Source organism: Aulonocara sp. 'chitande type north' Nkhata Bay, linkage group LG14, assembly GCF_057382095.1.
Source record: "Aulonocara sp. 'chitande type north' Nkhata Bay isolate Kocher_YH1m ecotype deep benthic linkage group LG14, A_spYH_male_GT1.1, whole genome shotgun sequence".
NCBI classification, from domain to species: domain Eukaryota; kingdom Metazoa; phylum Chordata; class Actinopteri; order Cichliformes; family Cichlidae; genus Aulonocara; species Aulonocara sp. 'chitande type north' Nkhata Bay.
In genome coordinates this window covers 12,553,719-12,574,151 of record NC_141357.1, presented here as the reverse complement: position 1 = coordinate 12,574,151, position 20,433 = coordinate 12,553,719, and the positions used below count along the sequence as shown (strand labels likewise).

Genomic DNA, 20,433 nt, shown 5'->3' with positions numbered 1-20,433 from the left:
ATTTCATTACTCATTGTATTTTCATTACTCAGTAGAAGTATTAAGAACGCCTTTCAGTACAAAATAATATTATTTAACACCAGTACAAGCCACGGACCTGAAATAACTATACTCTGTTATAACTTTAGAGTTTTCTACACTCACCAGACATGTTATTAGGGACACCTGTTCAACTGCTCAGATAACAGCCAATGGTATCTACTTAGTGAATTAAGGCATGTACACATGGTCAAGACGATCTGCTGAAGTTCAAACTGAGCATCAGAATTAGGAAAAAAACATTATTTAAGTGACTTTGAATGTGGCACAGCTGTTACTGTCAAACAGGCTGGTCTGAGTATTTCAGAAACTGCTGATCTTCTGGGATTTTCCACACAGAAGTGTCTCTCGGGTTTACAGAGAATGGTCCAAAAAAGAGCAAACATCCACTGAGAAGCAGTTCTCTGGGGGAAAATGCCTCGTTAGTGTCAGAGGAAAACGGCCAAACTGCTTTGAGCTGTTTGGAAGGTAAATGGTCTGGTTTTTATATACCACTTTTCTACTCTGAGTACTCGAACACCTCAAAGCAGATGGGCTACAGCAGCAGAAGACCACACTGGGATCCAGAGCTGTTGGTCAGAGGAGCCTCCATTTCTGCCTCAACATTTGGATGGTAGGGTCAGAATTTGGTGCAAACATTAAAAGCATGGATCCATTCTGCTCTGTATCAACGCTTCAGGCTGGTGTAATAGTGTAGTGGATATTTTCTTGGCACACTTTGGGCCCCTTAGTACCAACTGAACATTGTTTAAACAGCCTACCCGAGTATTGTTGCTGACCACCACCTTTGTGACCACAGTGCACCCATCTTCTCGGATAAAGCGCATCACAAATGATTTCTTCAACATGATAAGTTTACTGTACTCAAATTGCCTCCACAGTTGCCAGCCTCAATCCAATAGAGAGCACCTTTGGGACCAAAATCTCAGAGGAATGTTTCCACCACCTTGTTGAATCTGTGGCATGAAGAATCAAGGTAGTTTTGAAAGAAAAAGTGTTTTGACAGAAAATTATCCAAGCTGGCAAGCAGGGTGTAGCATAGCAAAGTGGCCAATGGCAGCTTCAGCTGAGTATTTTCTTACCAAAAAGTAAAGATAAACAGAAACACGTGAATTGGAAAATACTGTAATAAACAACATCCTCGTGAAGCCTGCCAAATTCTTGTTGTGAACACAGAATCTGACTGTGGCTTACCACTGAAATTAAGCCTTGATTATGGTTACAGATGCATTTCTGAGGCTTGCCAAGGCCTTGGTTGGTCATGCAAAGATGCAGGAAAAAAAAAAAAAAAAAGCATCCCTTTCATTTTTTTTTTTTTAAATTCTACATTTAATATGATGAAAACAAGGCCCTGTACAATCCACCTTTGCAGTGAGTACAATATTTATTTTACAATTTGTACACATTAGAACATGGTGCTAAACTGGTTCCAGCTGATCAAAATGCAGTCGAGAACGAAAAATAATATCCTCTTTGCACACCTGCACCACAAGGAACCTTCCACTCAGAGAGAAATCTTTTTTTTTTTTTTTTAGGGGGGTGGGTGGCCTATCATACGCAGGCCTTACGTGAAAAATGTGTCATGAGAGTCCAAACACCTTTTATGGAGTTTCATGTGTGTCTTATATTCCCCTGATTGATCCAATAGATAAAAGCATGCTGTGAAGCAACAGCCCTTGATCTCTATAACCACTAGTACAGACCTGGCCAAATGAGAATGGCATTAAATAGTTCATGTTTGATAGCAGACATTAAAACCCCCCCACCCCCCCTAAAAAAAAAAAAAAAAAAAAAAAAAAAACCCACCCCAGACCTATTTGCAACATAAATTAAGCACTCTTCATGTTTTCTCAAGTACTCAAAATGTATTTCACTGCTGTTGTAAACCAGGTCTGTACCAGTTAACACTCTGTCCTCTTCTTTAAATCTAAAAATCCTCTTGAGAGGAAAAAGGCCTATCTGTCAACCTGTACAGCCATTATTGTGCCACAAAACACAAACAGAACACATTGACATCAACATTTAAAACAGGGGAGTGAGTTCAAATGTTTTCTCGTTCTCCGTGTGGCCTCTGATGCGCTCGTTTGGTGGCGGCGCGTCATTAGCCCGCAAACAGGCCCACTAAGTTCTCTCCAAAGGCCACAAGAAACATGGATTTTATACAAAACTAGACTCCCTCATTTCACTTCGCTCAGCTGAAGAACTCTAATAATGCTAGAAAACTTCACCATCCTTTGCATGATTTTTTTTTAACATTTTCTTTTTTTAAACACATTTTTATGGAAGAAATGTTAACCTTCCCAGTGTTTCCCAGAATCAACAATGAAAGCATTTCCAAGTTTGTTCAAACACATAGCAGTCCACCAAAAAAAAAAAAAAAAAAAAAAAAAAAAGGAAAGAAAAAAAGGCCCTCAGCTTCTTTCAACTCGATGCTAGCTTTCATTGAATTAATTTGTTTTATGCTACATAAGTGTACACTTTGCGGTCCTCCGGTGTTCTTGCCAAATATTCCCTCTCAATGAGTCCTTCAATGCGTTTCTTGATGACTACAGGACTAGGAAGGAATCGTGCCCGCAACTGCTGTGTGACCTGTGGAGACACATGAAAACACGACTGTTTAATTCACGGCTACTTCTTTCGTGGCCTTTTTATTTACCAATTTATTATTAACTTTGCTATGCAAGACTCTTTTATATCAGCTTTTTATGTGAAAGAAGTAAACCACTAGAGCGCACTAGAGGCTCTAACCTCTTGTACATCATATAATGTGCCACTAGGAGACTGGTGCTGTAAACCACAGAACATTATAGTTTTATTTTTGTGCTCTTTACAAGTGGGCTTTAGCTACAGCTTCTGCTGACTGACCTCTGCTACCAGGACATTGTGCTGCATCTTCTTTCTAGACTTCATGATGCGAACGATGGCAGCTTCGATCTCATGCTTCCTGTCGTCGTCCACTTTCTGCCGCGTCTCCTTCCTCTCTGGATCCGACTCCCCCTGTTTAGCAGCCACTGGGTAGTGCACAAAAAACACACGGTAGATAGACAATAAATGCAAGAGATCATGATGAAACGTGTCATTTCCTTATGTACATTCAATAGTCACTTTATTAGGTATGCCTTGCTAGTACTCAGTTGGAACCCCCCTTTGCCTTGTGAGCACCTGTAACTCTTTCCCTCATAAAAGGCGACATGTGACCACCCTACTCTACCCTTAATGAGGAGTTCTGACACCTTAGTATATAATCAATAAAGATGTGGTTTGATGACCATCAGAACAGTTTCTGGGTTTTTCCAAGGGTAGCTGCATAGACAGAAACCACCCACACTACCTTCTGCTGCACACCCATTTTGCTCAGGAAACAGGCCTGAAATATGGCAGACATCGCTCAGTTCAGAAGAGAGCTTCAGGGATTACTTCTAGCAGGCTTTCAAAGCGTAAAGAGGTAATAGACAAAATCATCAACAGTACTGAGACAGACTGTGGTGTTAGACATGTGGTGTTTTTGTCTTTCAGTCTTTTGAACTGTAGCGTCAGTTTCCTGTTCTTAGTTGACGGGAGTGAACGTGGTGTGGTCTTCTGCTGCTGCAGCACATCTGCTTTAAGGTTGACGTGCGCGCGTTCACGGATGCTTTTCAGCATACATGTAGTGAGAGGCTATTTGAGTTACTGCTGCCTTCCTATCAGCTTGAAGCAGTCTGCACATTCCCCTCTGACATCAATAAGTGATTTTCAGAAAATATTCAGAGTTTAGGCATGTCTGCATGCCTAAATGGTATTGAGTTACTGCCATGTGATTGGCTCATTATACAATTGCTTTGATGCACAGTCGAACAGGTGTATCTAATGAAGGTGCCATTAAGTTTATATTTACCTGTTCACAAAATCACCTAAAAGATGCCATTGAAATACTGTAATCCACACGTGTTTCCTGCTCTTTACGTGCTACTAGACTTTAAACTTCTTTATCTGACTAAATATTTATTAATTAACTAAGTTTTGTTCTAGTGATATGAAGATACAAGATTAAGGAGGAAAAGTCTTGAAAAAGCAAGATAAGCTGTATCTGTAACAAATTTACTGCCTATTACTAAGCTTTAAGAAAATAAAAGTTCATTTTTTTAAGCCTGACACAGTAAAAATCTATACTCACACAGTTTACATTCACAGAATAACACCTAGGAAAAATCAAACTAAAGCTGTGAGCCTCAAGAAAAGTGCTTAACTTCATGATTTTGTTTTTCATACCTGTCTGGATTTTGACACGGTGCAGTTTGGAGGTAAACTGGTCGTTAACTGTAAACACATGGCCATTTTCGATCTCCTTGGACTTTGGCTCCTTGGTGAGAACTCTCTGTGTTGGCTTCCCACAGGCCAGAGACTGCAGTGCTCGCACCAGCTCCCTCTCTGGGATGTCCGTCTCCTGCTGGATTTCCTACATAGTGAAGAGGGCAGGCTTGGTGTCAACACAGTACAGAGGCCACAGACTAAAATGACCTTTTCCTGCTTGTCCACGACACATGAAGACATATGGGGACCAAAATATCCTACTATGTTGGGTACTAAGGAATTAAGTTGTGCACCTCAAAGGTGGACTTCTCTCTGTTGTTGAAAAGCATGAGAATGGTCATCTGGAAGGTGGACACTTGGAGTATGTGCTTTCTAGTATTGGAGCCTGTCACCTGGGCACCACCTACTCCGACCTCTGACCCATCCTCCTGTTCAAATGTTGGGATAAGGCAACATAAAAACATTAGTCAGAATCCATTTTGACAAGATGTCAAAACAGCAGATTTCATTTTTACTTTCCATTACTTAAAACTGTTACATTTATTCGCATTTGTTAGTCTGTCATTTGCTTATATTTAAAACACTAAGCTAATTTATAAAACAGAAAATTCACAATAAGTAATGAACGTAAAGCCAGGTCCACTTGTTATTCTAAAATGAAATAAAGGTTGCTGAAATGTACTGAGACTCCCCTTTCCAAGTGGAGCGTACCTTTTTAATTGGCCCGTAGAAGGTGGCATTTAGATCTGCAGAGCCCATATGGTGCTGCAGGGTGAGCTGTCTCCCACTGTGCTTCCCAAGGTAAAACCTGCATGCAGAGGAGAGTCATACTAGATTAACCTAAAACAAATGATCAATGCAACTTTGCTTTCTGCAGCAGGACACAGTAGAGATTTAGTTTGAAATGCTGTGTCTAGCAAACATACACAGTAATATTTTCATGAAAGGGACTAAAAGAAAAAAGTAATCTCCATGTTCTACTTCTACTGGTAACAACATATAATGGATTTATTGTTCCTTGTGGATCACACGGAGAAACCTTTTAGAAAATCACCAGACTGAAAAGCTAAGTGCTGTTATGAAAGCACACACATGTAATCAATAAACTACCAAATCTGTGAGTGAAGTGAACAACTAACAAACCTTCTGAAGACTTCAAATGCATGTCGAGGTGAAGGTGGAATATTGCACTTGGGTGTTGCTGATTGCGTTGGCCAGTATCCCGTGGTCAGGACTCTAACAGTGAGATCGACCCCTCCGAGTGACACCTTGAGTTAGGAAAAATAAAAAACAACATGTACGATCACCTACAGTGATGCCATAGTGATACTATGTGGTAATATTGGTAGCATTTAGATTTGGAAGAAAGACATCCTCGCTACTTTTAAGACCTGACTTAAAGCTTTTGTTTTTGATAAAGCTTATAGTGGATCAGGTGACACTGAATCTTCCCTTAGTTAAATTGTAATAAGCCTAAGCTGCCGGGGGTTGTGTCAGTGTTTCTTCATCACTCTCTCTGTGTTTATACACCACTCTGCATTTAATCATTAATTATTATTCATCTCTGGCTCTATTCCACAGTGTGCCTTTTGCCCTGTCTCCCACCCATCAACGCCAACTGGTCACAGGACTTTCCTGGTTCTCCTGGAGATTTCTATCTGTTAAAAGGAAGTTTTAACAGATGTCGTCATTGCTTGCTCATGGGGTGAAAAATTATTGTAGGGTCTTTACCTTACAATATGAAGCACCTTGAGGTGACTGTTACAGTTACTGTGCGCACACAAGATCCAGACATGACAAATATCAGACAACACTACTTGGACCATGAATTTAAAAGCAATGTGCATAAATATGAACTCTGATTGGTTACACTGTTCACCAAATGGAGCTAAAGTCACCCCAGCAATCTGAAAGCACAGCACAAGCCAGAAGCTTATGCACTATGACTTTCCAGGATATGGATAATTAGGTGCCTAATTGTTAATATGTAACTGAGCAGTGCAACAAAGCTCAGTCAATCAAGCAACAATGTCCTGATTACATTTACTAATTAGGCTCTTTATTGTGACAAAAAGTAGATTTTCCTCACCCCAGTCGTCTGTAAATGTTGTCTAAACTCATCCATGGTGGTGTTGGAGATGCTCATATCTCGGAACATGCCCTCCAGTTTAGAGGTGAACTGACAGCCGCACTCGGTCTGTGCAATAAAGACATGAAGAAGGATTAGATTTATAATTGGTAAGCTATTCAAAAGAAAAGGGGACAGCTCAAGCTGAAATCAAGTGTAAGAACATAATTCTGGGCTGCAGAACCAGATTTACAGATATCAGCTATAGAGATATCTGCTTCCTCCTAGCCTCGTGATGCTCAGTGAACCCCCCAAAAACCAAAGCATGTATTTGTCATAATTCTGTATTTGTCATAAGTGTTGTCATAATTGGAGATGCTTCCATCTGCAGGGATAAAGCGTCGGGTGCAGTTTGGTAGAAAAAATTAAAATAAAAATACAATTCCAACATAAAACTGCTCACATCAAGGTTTGTGGATATATTTGAGTAACTGGGTCATGATTTCTGCAAAGAGTCATTTCTGCTGAGTTTTTCCGAATGTTTTTTTTTTATGGCCACTTTGAGCAAAAGAAAGCGAAGGACATCTGGTTCTATTATATTCAGGAGAAAGCAGGCATTTCTACAGCTTATATCTCCAAAATCAAACAAGTCTTACTGAAAAAATGGATAAAAAGCACTACAGAAAAAGTGAGTATATTTGATTTTGAAGGGAACTGTCTATTTAAAGTAAAGAAACATTTATATAATGATCAAACACAGGCAAGTCGATACAGTCTGAAAACTGTATGTTTCCTTTTACCTAAACATCCACTGAAATGCAAAAAACACGGAGAAAAAAAAATAATGTAAAGAAGTGCCCATAACACATCTGAGCACTGTGGCCTAGTGATGGTAAATTTGATTCTTTTTACTGAATCGAGTTTTAATGAGTCACTCACCAAAGTGAATCGGGTTTTTTGAGTCATTTGATTCACTGAGTCAGTTGACCAGAGAGTGCAAAAAGTGTACATTTTCACTCAAACTTAATTTGTTTCTCTTTTCATGTAAATCCTACTGCTAAGATGAATGATTCTAAAAGAAAACAACTATTTTATAGAGCAAAAAACAGCAAAAATATTTCTAAAATTAAGCAATTTCCTATCAAAATTGCTTAATAAACATTTGTTTATTTTTATTTTATTAGTATTTTCCTTAAATGTGTTAAATATATATTTTCTCATCTAAATGTCCACTGAGCTGTGAGCCAGGGGGCGGTAATGCGCCTTAACATTGGTTGCCAACCAAGAAGAAGAAGAAGCTGCAGAGGGAGGGGGTGAGTGAGTGATTTGTTCGCTTGCTCTATGATTCAGCACAGGAGGGAGGGGGTGAGCGAGTCCTGAGTGATTTGCTTACGCTTACGATTCAACACAGGAAGGGAGGGGGTGAGTAGCTCAAATGTGCTGTTAGCATGTTAGCAGAGCGATGCTACTGTGAACCGAGGAGCTATTTTCTTGATGTGAGCTTCTACTCAGGGTTTTTTCTTCCAGTTCAGAGCAGAAATGCTTTTGTTAAGAAACTGGCTGTTGTTTTCCCCCCCACAATTTGAATTATAAGCTAGATATATTTCTACTAAGCGAATTAGTTTGCTAACAGAAACAGGGATGAGTCAGTGAGTCAGTTGGGCTTGTGAATCATAATTCACGACTCAGTAAAGTGATTCTCGAGTATTGAACGATTCGTTCACGAATCGTACATCACTATTGTGGCCAGTCTCCAAGCACCCAGGGATCTTTCATTTTATATTCAGCTTACTCCAAAGCCAGAGTTATATCATGCCACATGCCTGCTCACCTTAAGTTTTGAGATCATGTTCTTTTCCGAGTCGTCAGAGACGCTCTTGTTAGTGAGCAGCCTGCGAGCCAGGTGCTGCTTGTAGTACCTCTCAAACACGTCCTTCTCCTGCATGAAGCGGAAGAGCACCATGGCCTTGTCCAGTATAGACTCCACTTCTTGCTCTGTCAGCTGGATAAAAATAACAGGGTCAGGTTATACCCATTAATCAAAAACAGACTTTATGATTTATTTTCCCCAGCACTTTTGAAAACACAAAAGAAAGCAGAAGCACAACTTTTTACATGAAAACATTGTGTGGGGTTTTTTTCTTTTTGGCATTTTTTGAAGTGAGGTTATAAATTTGAAAGAAGCAGGTCAGTAACATTTGTCATACGTTCTAAAAATAAGAGCATGAATGCATGATTAGTGGGCTCACCCCTTTAACACCCTTCTTCAGTTTGTCATCGATGAAGAGTGAGAGGTATTCAGGCGAGCGGGAGTTCAGGTTAAGGAAGTACTCAAAATCACCAGCAATAGTTTGTTTAAAGAGGCGGTCATTGTTGAAAGACTCCTGGAGGAAGCGGTCAAAACGGGACTTCAGGTCCAGCAAACCCTGCAGGAAGACAGGAAATGCAACAGCGGCGTGCATTAGAAGGAGCTTAACAAACAGTAGCTACAGCAAAGGAAAGGTGGTCTCATCAGAAAAGGTGAATCTGCAAGAGCTGATGTGGTAAAAGAAGAGGCTGCTGTTTTCTACCAGAGAGTAAGAAGTGAGTCATTATTTTAACCAAGAACTTCAAAGGGATTTAAAGGCCATAAGATTTTCAAAAGCACTGATGTCTTTCTAGTTGCCAGAAGGACCTCACATGCTAAGTACAGTGCAAAGACTCAGTGTGGATGAGGGTAAAGACCATCATGGTTTGTGGTAACAAACATGGGACCGAGAGCAGATATTCTCTGCTGGGAAGTAATTAAAGTGCATTATGGTCAAGGCTCATCACGCAATGACATGCTGAAGTGTACTGAGCCAGAGGAAATCCATCTGTGATCTCTTACGAGGTAGCACATTCTCAGTATCATCAGAACAGTCCATCTTCAGCAACATTATGTCGACTGATAACCCAGTGCCGTACCTGAATATAGTCCACAGGGTTTTTCCCTTCTCCTTCCTCTGACACCAGGGCCTTGCCCTGCTCCCGCAGGTATGAGCTCATACACTCACACATGGTCTTCAGCCCATTGGGAACCCTGCTGAACAGCTTGTACATGCATGCCAAATCTGTAGAGAGGTAAGCATGAATACACACATGAGCACACATCAAAAATACACTTCTGCCAACTGAAAAGGGACTGAGCATCTGAGATCTGCAGAAAAGGAGGAGAAATATACTCTCCAGGCACTACAGTTCCAGTTTCACTGAAATCAAATCATCATTGAATTCCTCACATATTACCATTTGTGGCATGAACCAATGGGAACATGATATGACTGTATTACTGAGCCAGTAAAGTATTTCCTGGAAGTGACAGCTTCACGGTTTATTAAAGAGTGTTGGGGATTTTCTATTTCACTGTAACTCGCGTGGATGTCAATTTAAACAATAAATCACTAAAAATATAAACGCTAAAGAGGTGAAGTGGAGCAGCAGGCTGTGACTGAGGGCTTACCATCTGTTTTGCCGTTCTTAAGCATGTGGACCAGGCCTGAGTTTTCCATTTCTACGATGGTCTTCATGTGTTTGGAGATGAGCTCACGTTCCACCACCTTGACGATGGGCTCCTCTGTGGATTTATCCAGGCAGTGCATTACCCGCTCGATCTCCTCATTAATCCTGGCTTCAACTTTCTTTATGTACACACTGGCACTATTTTCTGCAAGGAACTTTTGGCTTTCCATCTGAGTGAAAACAAGAAACAGTTTATACAAGAGGTTTTAGTTCCTTTAAGGGAAGCCACAAAGAAATATAGACCCAAATTAAAATAAATAAATAAACACATAAACAAGGAAAATGGATTTCTCTCCCAAACCTGGAAAAATTCTGCAGACATTTCTAAAAACGGTGCTTCAAAGTCTTCTTCATACACAGATCTCCCTTCAAGGCCAAGAATCATTAACATTTGGCAGGCATTTCTAATGGCTCCCCTAGAGAAGGAGAAGCAAACCAAATGGTAAGTAATGCAAAACAAAACAAAACATAAAAAAAAAAAAAAACTTTTGTGGAAGCTCATTTCACACTCAGTATAACTGCCAACTAACTTTTTACTATTCATCCATTGAAAAACAGTTACAGTCCACAGTGCATGAAATTCAGAATAGTCAGTGTTTTTAAAATGCCAGAGGCTCTGAGGCTTTTGCCCACTGGGTGCAAATGCAGCAGATGTATTTGACAGATCTTATATTTCTAATACCAAAGGCATCTGCCATGTCCACCCCTGGTGAGAAATGATGACTTTTCCATTTAAAGATCAAGAACGCAAACTTCATTTTATTTGAAAACTAAAGATAATTTATTAGATAATGCTATTTGTGACTTTTGGCTACCTGTCCACCACCTCTCCCTTCCTCTCCCGGGCAATCATGTCTAGCAGAGTTTGTCGGAGGTGGTCTCTGATGCAACCATAGCGAACCACTTGATCCCTAAATATGATAAGGCCCAGGTTGTAGACGTTCTCCACGCTATTCTGCTGTACGTACACCCGATCCTGTGACAAAGACACACAAAAATGTCCCAAACAACATTAGAATGAACTGGAATTAACAGCAGCTGAGCTTAAATGTATATTTAAGCATATAAAATACAGCTGTTATGTGTAAAATATTTATATCTAACGCTCATATGTCTTACTGCATGACTGTATACTCACCATATACATCAGGATGTCTCTAATCATCACCATAGCTGTCTGGTGGTCATTCCAGGCCTGATTTAGGGTCTGGAGGAAGTTATTGTTTAATGAATTGAGAACATCTTCCCGTACCTTTGGACGAGACAGAAACACAGCCTTAGAACTTAAGCAGACACCTGTATTTGTATTTTGTTGCTCGTGCAGCATTTTAATGCGGGCCTTCTTTACTAGTCAGGCACACAACAGCTTGATAACAGTCACACTGCAGTGTGACTCAGCAAAGTAAACTAAATGTCTCAGTGGAGTAAGATTCTTAAGGGCACACTGACCTCTCCTTCCTTCTCCTTCGGGGCAGAGGTAATATATTACGGCCTCTGCTCTTAATGTTACAGGCGACCAAGCTTTATGAATGCACCGACTTCTTCTTTTCCACATCCAGATCAAAAGTCAGAAGCAAAACCATAAATCTAAACGTGCACTATGCAAAGTCATGGCTTGCTTAAAAAAAATCAACAACAAAAAAAACAATGTACCCCATATTATATTCATCTGTTTTGCCACTTTGTAATGCTGCTTTTCCATCATATCAAATATTACATATATTACAAATCAAAGTGTGTGTGTGTGTGTGTTTATAAATGCTTTATTTAACTTTAACTTTCTTAAACACCAGCTGTAATTAAAGTATGCCTTAAGTTATCAATTTCTGACCTACATTAAAGAGCCAGAAGACTGCATATGGTCTCATCTAAACTTCAGGTCTTAACAGGTTAACATTTGAAATAAATAAATAGATAAATCACAAAAATGACCTTAAAAGCCAGAAGTGATTGTAGAAAATAAACATCTGAGACCGAATAGACATGCTCGATTGGACTTAAAGCTTATTTTCATCCCTTGTCTAGACAACGATGAATCACTGCTGAAAAAATACACATCTACAAATCCTTCTCTCAATAATTCATAATAACATTAACTATTAGGCCCAAAACAATATATAACCCCCCCCAACCTCCCTGCATAAAAATCAAAACAAATGCACTTCTGACTGAACCTCTCGACTGTCTTCCAAACTTAAGCTGGGTTGAGACGATGCTGCGTTCGTACCATTACAACTGTTTCTTTCAAAGCGATGCCTTTACCATTATAAGACAATAAAAACACACTCAGCTGTCAGAGAACTCGTCTTTGATCCATTACTTGTTGACATTTCCTGACTGCTCATTTACTAAGCCTGCCAAGCTGAGAATGTGCATTTAATTAAGCTGTAAAACCATCTGGCTGTTATTCAATAACATCGTGCTGAAATATTGCTCATCGTGTGTCTGCTCACTGTAAGCTGCAAAGAAGCCTTTGCGACAGATCTCATGGACAGGCATAATTTGCCACTAATTATACATGCTACAAAAATACAAGTGACAGCTTAGGAACAATTATGCTTTCTCTAACTTATTAGGAGTTTTAAGAAGGAATAAATCTCAGATAGCCCTCCTTTCTGCCACTTTTGTTTTTAAAAACAAGCTGCTTAGGATAATCTACTTCACTAACATTTTATTTTCAGTGGTAAAACAAACCAATTACATGTCCGATTTGAGAAAATGACTCCATCATCAAAAGCATCCTAAAGCTCTTCTATAAGGCACAGGACAACGCCTGTTTTATGAAGGGCTTTCAGACAGATGTGCCTTCTCTCACAGCTGAAACCCCCGAATAAAAAAACCACTGAAGCCCCCCATCCTCAAACCTGGGCTCTTCCTTGCCTTCCAGCCACAGGAATGAGGCATCTGCTAAAAAAAAAAAAAAAAAAAAAAAAAAAAGGGGGGGCGTGAGTAAAGGGTTTTACAAATCTACCACAAGACTTAAGTAACAGCCTGTGGATTTATATTCTCCATCTTTCTGCTTATGTGCCTTTACAAGGCTGCTCATGAATGCAACCGGCTCATATTTTCTGGTTTTGACTTTGTTGTTCAGTATGGCATGCAAGCCAAGCAGGGGAAAAAGAAAAAAGAAATCATAATATGAATCCTATGACAGTTTCTGTTTAGCACCAAACAGACTTTCAAGCATTTGAGTGAAATTCAGCCCTGACATTCGAACAACAGGCCTCATTAAAATCAGATTTTAATATCATTGTGTTAACTGGAGGAAACTATTCACAGGCCAGGTTTGTTCCACCAAAGAATAACCTAACCGTCTCCAAAGAGCAACCGCAGCTTCAATCTTTCTTTATGTAGATCAAATCCAGTCTACTTTAAATACCAGCACAGTATTGTGTAATACATACTAGCCCACCATGTGCTGCATGTATTACACACAGGAATGACAGACAGCTCAAATGAACTCTAAATATTTTAGTCAATCTGTCATCACTTAACTTCCAGCAACTGTTTTAGGCTGCGATCTGTGATGGCCTTACTTTGTTGATGAGGTGTTCGGTAACAACTTCACGCAGGCCCGTGTACAGCTTCTCTCCATGTTTATGAAGCACCATTGTGTAGGCGTTCCTATAAAGTTCCTCAAAACTCAGGCCGCTGTTGTTCTTCCTTTGAATTTCCTGGATGGCATTCTTCAGAAGGTCCCATATGTTGTTGACGTACTTCTCGTCCATCGTCATCTGCAAGAAGTAACAAGTAATGGGTTTCAACAGGACTATAACCAGTGATTAGTTGTGTCAACATGAAGAATCTGTGCATACCACATCATGTTCTAGAAGATCAGTACATTTTGCTAGTAAGGGAGCTAAGACTCCATTCACACAGGCCTAGAAAGTGGTTGGTGACTGTCTGGTAACCACTGGTTGCCAGAGAAAAATGAATATTACCCAATTGGCTGTGAATGGTTGTTGGAGGTTGCCAGCTGTCGCTAGGAGAAACTGACTGCAAAGAGGTATAGCGTCTTTACCCAAAAAACCCTTGTGAATGCTTTGCTTCCCAGCAGGTTGCCACTTTGCTCATAGTTTGCATGGAATATGGCAACTTGTGTGCAAACACTGGCCAACTTTTTTCTTTTTTCCCCCCGTCCTGTTTGGCAGTGTAGCAATCAGAATTGTTGTCTGAAGGCCAAAAAATGACAAACAGATTTAATTTCACAAGTGAAGCATTGCAGCATTTGTTGCAATTGTCCACTTGATACTCATATTTTATTAGACCTTTATTAGGGTTTTTTGATTTTGGATTATCATAACAATAATGGACAAGACTGGGTGACGGAAAAGAAAAAGGAAAAAGTGAAGTTGGGGAGAAAGTTGACAGAAAGAGAGGGAGAGAAGAAGAGGGACAGAGAGAGAAAGGGAGAGAGCTAAATCAACACCTGTTGAGGGGGGAAAAAAAACAGCAGAGAAACCACAGCAACAACCAACATATACATAAATAACAATGACAGTCACCCAGCAGACAGTGCAGAGACCCCAGGGGGTTGCAGTGACAAGCCTGGAGGCTCTGTCTGCTAAGCCAGAGCAGACCGAGCTCCGTGGCCAGAGACCCGAGACCCAACAGCACCCCACCCCCCAGTAAGGGCCCAACAGAGCCAGGGGGCCCAGTGTGTGTGTGTGTGTGTGTGTGTTTGGGGGGGGGGGGGGGGGGGGGGGCACACCTGAGATGTTCTAAGAGAGAGGGAAGACAGTGTTATCATCTAGGTCGCCCAACAAGCAAACTGAAGGGGAGGCTGGAATGTTACACTTCAGAACCTTTGATAAGGTTTCACATATCTGGAACCAAAACCTCTGAACAGGTGGACAGAACCAGGAAGCATGGATGTAATTGTCAGGTGTATTGCCTTGACAGTGCGAACAGGTGTTAGATGATGCAGACCGATCCTGAACATCTGTTGATCTGTATAGTGCACTTTATGAAGGATTTTCAATTGTATTAATTGGAGATTGGAGTTTCTAGTCATTTTAGACATATCTGAGACCAAACGCTGTAATCAAAGCTGACTGATAGATTGACCTCCCATTTAACAATAGAAAGGGATATCTACTTTGAGAGCGTACTGTATATTTGGAGGTTTTGAAATTAAATCTGGAGCCTATCCGATCCCTTAGGGTGAGAGGCAGGGTACAGTCAGTCTGTCACAAATAGAACCATTCGCACTCACATTCACACCTAATTTAATTACCAACCTAAACCCACTAACTGCATGTCTTTGTACTGTGGGAGGAAGCTGGAGTACCTGGAGAGAACCCACACAAACACGGGGAGAACATGGAAACTCCAAACAGAAAGACCCTGGCCTAATGGTGGAATTGAAGTCAGGACCTTCTTGCTGTGGCAACAGTGCTGACCAATGTGCCACCCCTTGGAAGTATCATATTATTGTTTTCTAGTATGTCAGGGTTGTTCCAGATGGGTTTATGTTTACATGGAATTAGTGAAGACTCAGTCATTTTTAGAAATTCCCACCATGCTGTCAGAGAGGAGCTGATATTGATGCTTGAGCTAATGAACTGTAGGTCCGAAATCTCTATATTACTGCATAGTGCCTGTTCTACGTCTAGCCACAGCTCATCTAAGAGGGTATGTTTTAACCATCTTGAGATGTACTGTAGGCCTGTTGGCTAATAAGCAGTGGTCCCAACTACTTGCTAAGCAGTAGCTGAAGTTGAAAAAGTACAATTCAATCCAGAAAGAGAAGATGCTTATCCTCAAAGTAAATAATGTGCCTTTTGCTGAAACCAACGTGTTTTAAAAGGCATAACTATTAGTTAAAGTGGACGTTCTCCATTTCTGATTTGCATCACAGTTTTTCCAAGTTTCACTCCCACTAGCTGGTTAGAGAGGCTACGTTCACACTGCAGGTCTTAATGCTCAATTCCCATTTTTTGATCAAATCAGATTTTTTTTGTCCACTTGTTCACACTACAAATAAAATGCGACAGCAAACACGCTCTAGTGTGAACCCTCAAAGTGGCCCGCATGTGCAAAAGAAGACGTCACACACAACGCGCTGTTTAGACCCAGACCAAACAATATTGTTTGACTGATGGCCTTAATATAAAGACTTGTTTCGGACTTTACGTTTCCCAAGTTTGCTTTAAGTTATAAAGTTATTTTGTTATTTACATATGGCCTAATAATTATCCTTATTGCTGTTTTAGAGAGGAGCGGTGCTTCAAAGGATAGTTGCAGATTTCTGTAAGAATCTTCAGATTATACAGTACAAATAAAATGTTCACGTTTCTCCAACGCTGTCTTCCCAACAGTTTCACTAACATCTACACTGGATGGCCCGGAAGTAATCGCGATGTCTTCTCCGGCGCTGATAATTGGCGTCTGTCTTGTGTCAGTGACGTAAAAGACGAATTTAATGCGAGATGACCATTCAAACAGCAGTCGCTTTCTAAAACATCAGGTATGTATCAGATTCAGTACCACATACTCAGGTCGGATTTGAAAACATCGGATTTCTGCTGTTCACACTGTCATACCATGATTGGATATGGGTCGCATATGGTCAAAAAAGCCGGATTTGATGCGCTTTCGCCTGCAGTGTGAACGTAGCCTTAGTTACCAAGTGTTTGCAGACAAGTCGGTGCCTCCCATGCAAATTGCTCGCAACCTTGGCAATCTGCCATTGACAGAGAGTGTTCTCCCCTAGGCCTGCGTGACTGAGGCCTCATGTAGCATGGCAAAATGAACAACAGAGAATCAACTGTTCGAATCACATATGGATATTAAGAACATTTTGTTGATACTGATGTCCAAATTAATTATTTGATAACTCTATGTCTGTGAAGGTTCTCAGTCATCCAGGTCATCGTAGTCAAAGGAGCTTGCAAAGAAAAGCGTCTGGACTTCTTTAAGTTACTTGAAGACAGGTTTCACAATGAACTCACCCGAAACTGTGGCTGATTGGGACCCACACCCAGTTTCACACCTTGGCTCAGGCGATTAGAGGATCATCAGGGGGTCCTTTTGTCCCTCTGTGGGGGGTTACTCCCACTAGGTTTATATCTGGGACTCTCCACCATTTGACCTTAGAACTGAAGAAGCTTCTCGGATGAGAGGTGAAACGTCTTCAAGTAACTTAAAGAAGTCCAGACGCTTTTCTTTGCAAGCTCCTTTGACTATTTGATAACTCCTTATCTATTTTCTGTGCATTTAAAAAAAATGGCTTTCATTATCTCTGAGTCAACGCACAAACAGAGTAGGAAAAAGACTGACATGTGACTCATGTGTCACTGCCACAAGGCTGACATCACGTCATTGTTTTGATATGTTCAACTGCAACAATTAGGATTTCATAAGCTTAGATTGGAATGACACTTTATTGTGGAAACACACAGATGTGTTTATGTCCACCCCCATCCCAAAATTTTCTTTTCCGTGGATTCCACCTTCATTGTTGGTGCCCTGCACAGCAAACTGGAGGACCTGCAAATGTCTGCATGGAGCCTTGTGTTTATCCTGACCAAATGAAGTCACTTGAACACGAGCAGGTCCTTTCTTACTCACAGATGTGTAATATATATATATATAATACCTGTATTAGTGGCATACGGATCTGGTCTGATGGATGATTAGCACTGGTAGTCACGTGGAACTGGCTCATGCTTCCAATCTCTATTCACGCCTATTATTCCAACAAGCTATGTTTATATTTGAATTGTTTGTGACTTGGTTGTGCTTTAACTACTAACATGAAAGTGGCTGTTTTCACATATTTTTCTGCCAGCTCTGTTATTCTCCGTGTGTTTAAAGGAGGGAAAATAAGGTGACTACAAATGACAGCATTTGAGATAATTAAACAGAGAAGAAACTGAGATTTAAAAAACTAAAGCATTAAATAAAATACTTTGGCTCAGTGGTGATGCAGAATACATTTTGCAAAGTGTCAATCCTCAATCTTTGATTTCTTTTTTACTTCATTATTGAGTATAAGACACTAACAGAGCTTATTACTCCTCTAGAAAACGCTTTCTCATTAATAAATTTGCTCAGATCTGCAAATATTAAGATGATCATTTCTTCCCTGCTGTGTACACTGCCTATAAAAAAAAATCTTCAATCATAGGATAAATCTGCTTATTCTAGCAAACTGCTCAGACTAGTAAGAAAACTGCAAGAGTAAAAAAGGATGCCTCTCAATAAAAAAAAAGAATAAAAGAATAAAAGACCCTAACATGAGGTACATTAAAAGCTCGAGGAAGTGCTGCTCCCATTCCAGCTAATTTAGAAACCATCACATTCCTGTAGCAACGATGAACACTAATGACTAAGCAGTTTTCATTCTTTTGAACACTGTGTTGTGGGTTAAAACACCTCTCAGTTTCCTCAGAATCCTAACCTGGTATGCTGGTAAGGAATTTGGAACAATTTTATTAGGTTAAAACCTTTCTCTCTCTCTTTCCAACTTAAACCCAAATTAACCCACCAAAATGATTTGTATAGTGAGAAAGCAGATATCACAAAGGGTAAAGGTGAGATAGATAATATCTACCATGTCCTCTGAAAATTTGGCTCTGTCAAAACAACCTCATAGGCTGCTTTAAGTACTTGCATAAGCACTATGAGGAAAATGTAAAGTGAAAGAATGCAGGTCAGTGTCTATACACTAATATTAGGGTTAGTCATTGCATACACCAAGCAATTAATATTAAATATTTATGCATGCATGGGCGTGGGTTTCAGTGCTTCTGAAGCTACCAGCCCCAGCTCTTATATATATATATATATTTTTTTTTTTAAGGTTTCAGATGTTATTTTAAACCAGGAGGAAAGTTTTTTTTTTACGTTACAAGGCACTACAGATAGGATAAATAACCGTAAAGTAAGGACCTAGTTTAGCCCAGCTGTAAAGCATCATGATAACAAGAAATCTATAATCCAGTCTATAATTTAAATCTTTAAACTTACTCTAGACTCTTTGTGGGATTCCTAATTGCCAAAGACACGTTATCCAAAAGCAGAAAACATAACACATGCCACCCCTGTGCTGCTACTCAGCAGGCAAGCCCAAACACATGCACATCACGACGCTGGTTTGACAGCAGCTCTGACAGTTATCCTATCAAGACTGGGCCACAATCAGCGGGCCCATAGGCATATATGAAGGTGGCACTGAAGTAAAACTTCGTCACTAAGATCAATCAGCTACATGGATACTGTTGCTACGCTCTCATCAAGCCTTTACAGACAGCCTAATGCTTTATGAAAATTTAGGTCAGTTCAGAAAATAGATAATTCAGTGTCTCGCAGACAAAGAGAGTGCCATGTGAGCGAAGAATCTATTCCAACACCAACACAGGTCCACAAAATCCACACAGGCATTAATTCAGAACCAAGAACTGGGTTAGCTCATTTTGGTTTTCATTAGCATCATGTAAAGCGGCCGTAACGCCGCTGAGGCTAAAGTACAGACCTCTGTCTGCACAAACGTCCGTTACATTTAGTGCTCAGTCATAAAGACATTATGCGTTTATATATATATATATTTATACACACACACACACACACACACACACACACACACACACACACACACACACATAGACACATTTTAGAAAATGAGCAAAAATAAAATCAGTCAAAACAACAAGTGTCAAGACCCATGGCTAACGTTAGCATCGGCTACTTGGCTGATCATATCGGCTAGCTAATGCCTGGGAAGTTGTAAGACAGTTAAGCGACAGGAAAAATAAAAGTGATTTATAACACTTATCACCGAGCTGGTATTATAAATGAGTTTCCATCTAACAGACCGACCAAGAGTGTGGAAGACTGGATATCTGACGGCTACACTTTGTTTACGGATAGTCAAGTCACCTCAGCTGGTTAGCCTATTAGCATTTAGCCCTTAGCGCAGACCACGGTAATCGAGTCCGCGACCGTCGGACGGGCAAAGCCCCTACTGCGGCGTACACTTACAGGAAAGGCCCGTATCCTCATTTTGGTGTCCTTCTTGGTGCCGCCTTTGCTGAGATTGGACATGGTTGCCTCGTCTGTGGGCTCCGTATTCACATGAAAGTGTTGTCCAGGGAGGACTGGGCCGACTACTGGTTTATCGAGCAGCCGACGAGCTTTCACCCGACCTCGTAGCTCCGGGTCCCGGCACCACAAGTTTATTGTTGACTGCCAAACACCAAATCCGACAGTTCTTCATACAGCAATGGCGGACTACCTGCAGTTCTCATTGCGCAGAGCTCACGCACTCCAAATCACGCGATGATTCAATTAGTACGAGCGTTTTCTCAACTTTGCTTTGTTTTGAGCTCGTAAATTGCTGATTTTTAATTTTAGAGCAGTGGTTCTTAACCTTGTTGGAGGTACCGAACCCCACCAGTTTCATATGCGCATTCACTGAACCCCTCTTTAGTGAAAAATAAAAAAACTATTTTCAAATTCAAGACATAGATATGTTTTTTATTGGTGCACAAAAT

At 40.4% G+C, this 20,433-nt stretch overlaps 1 protein-coding gene across 1 annotated transcript; it reads right to left on the bottom strand.

Annotated features, from left to right (window-relative positions):
* Nucleotides 1-1,811: 1,811 nt before the first annotated feature.
* cul3b (cullin 3b) lies at nt 1,812-20,200 on the bottom strand. The gene is made up of 16 exons (XM_086260996.1): nt 19,922-20,200; nt 13,474-13,671; nt 11,076-11,189; nt 10,753-10,913; nt 10,239-10,353; nt 9,879-10,107; nt 9,344-9,489; nt 8,647-8,823; nt 8,229-8,399; nt 6,419-6,526; nt 5,473-5,597; nt 5,041-5,137; nt 4,623-4,757; nt 4,288-4,474; nt 2,905-3,050; nt 1,812-2,628 (listed from the first exon to the last, which is right to left on the bottom strand). The coding sequence occupies exons 1-16, from the start codon at nt 19,982-19,984 to the stop codon at nt 2,497-2,499; spliced, it is 2,304 nt and encodes a 767-aa protein (XP_086117122.1). The 5' UTR covers nt 19,985-20,200; the 3' UTR covers nt 1,812-2,496.
* Between the last annotated feature and the right edge of the window lie 233 nt (nt 20,201-20,433).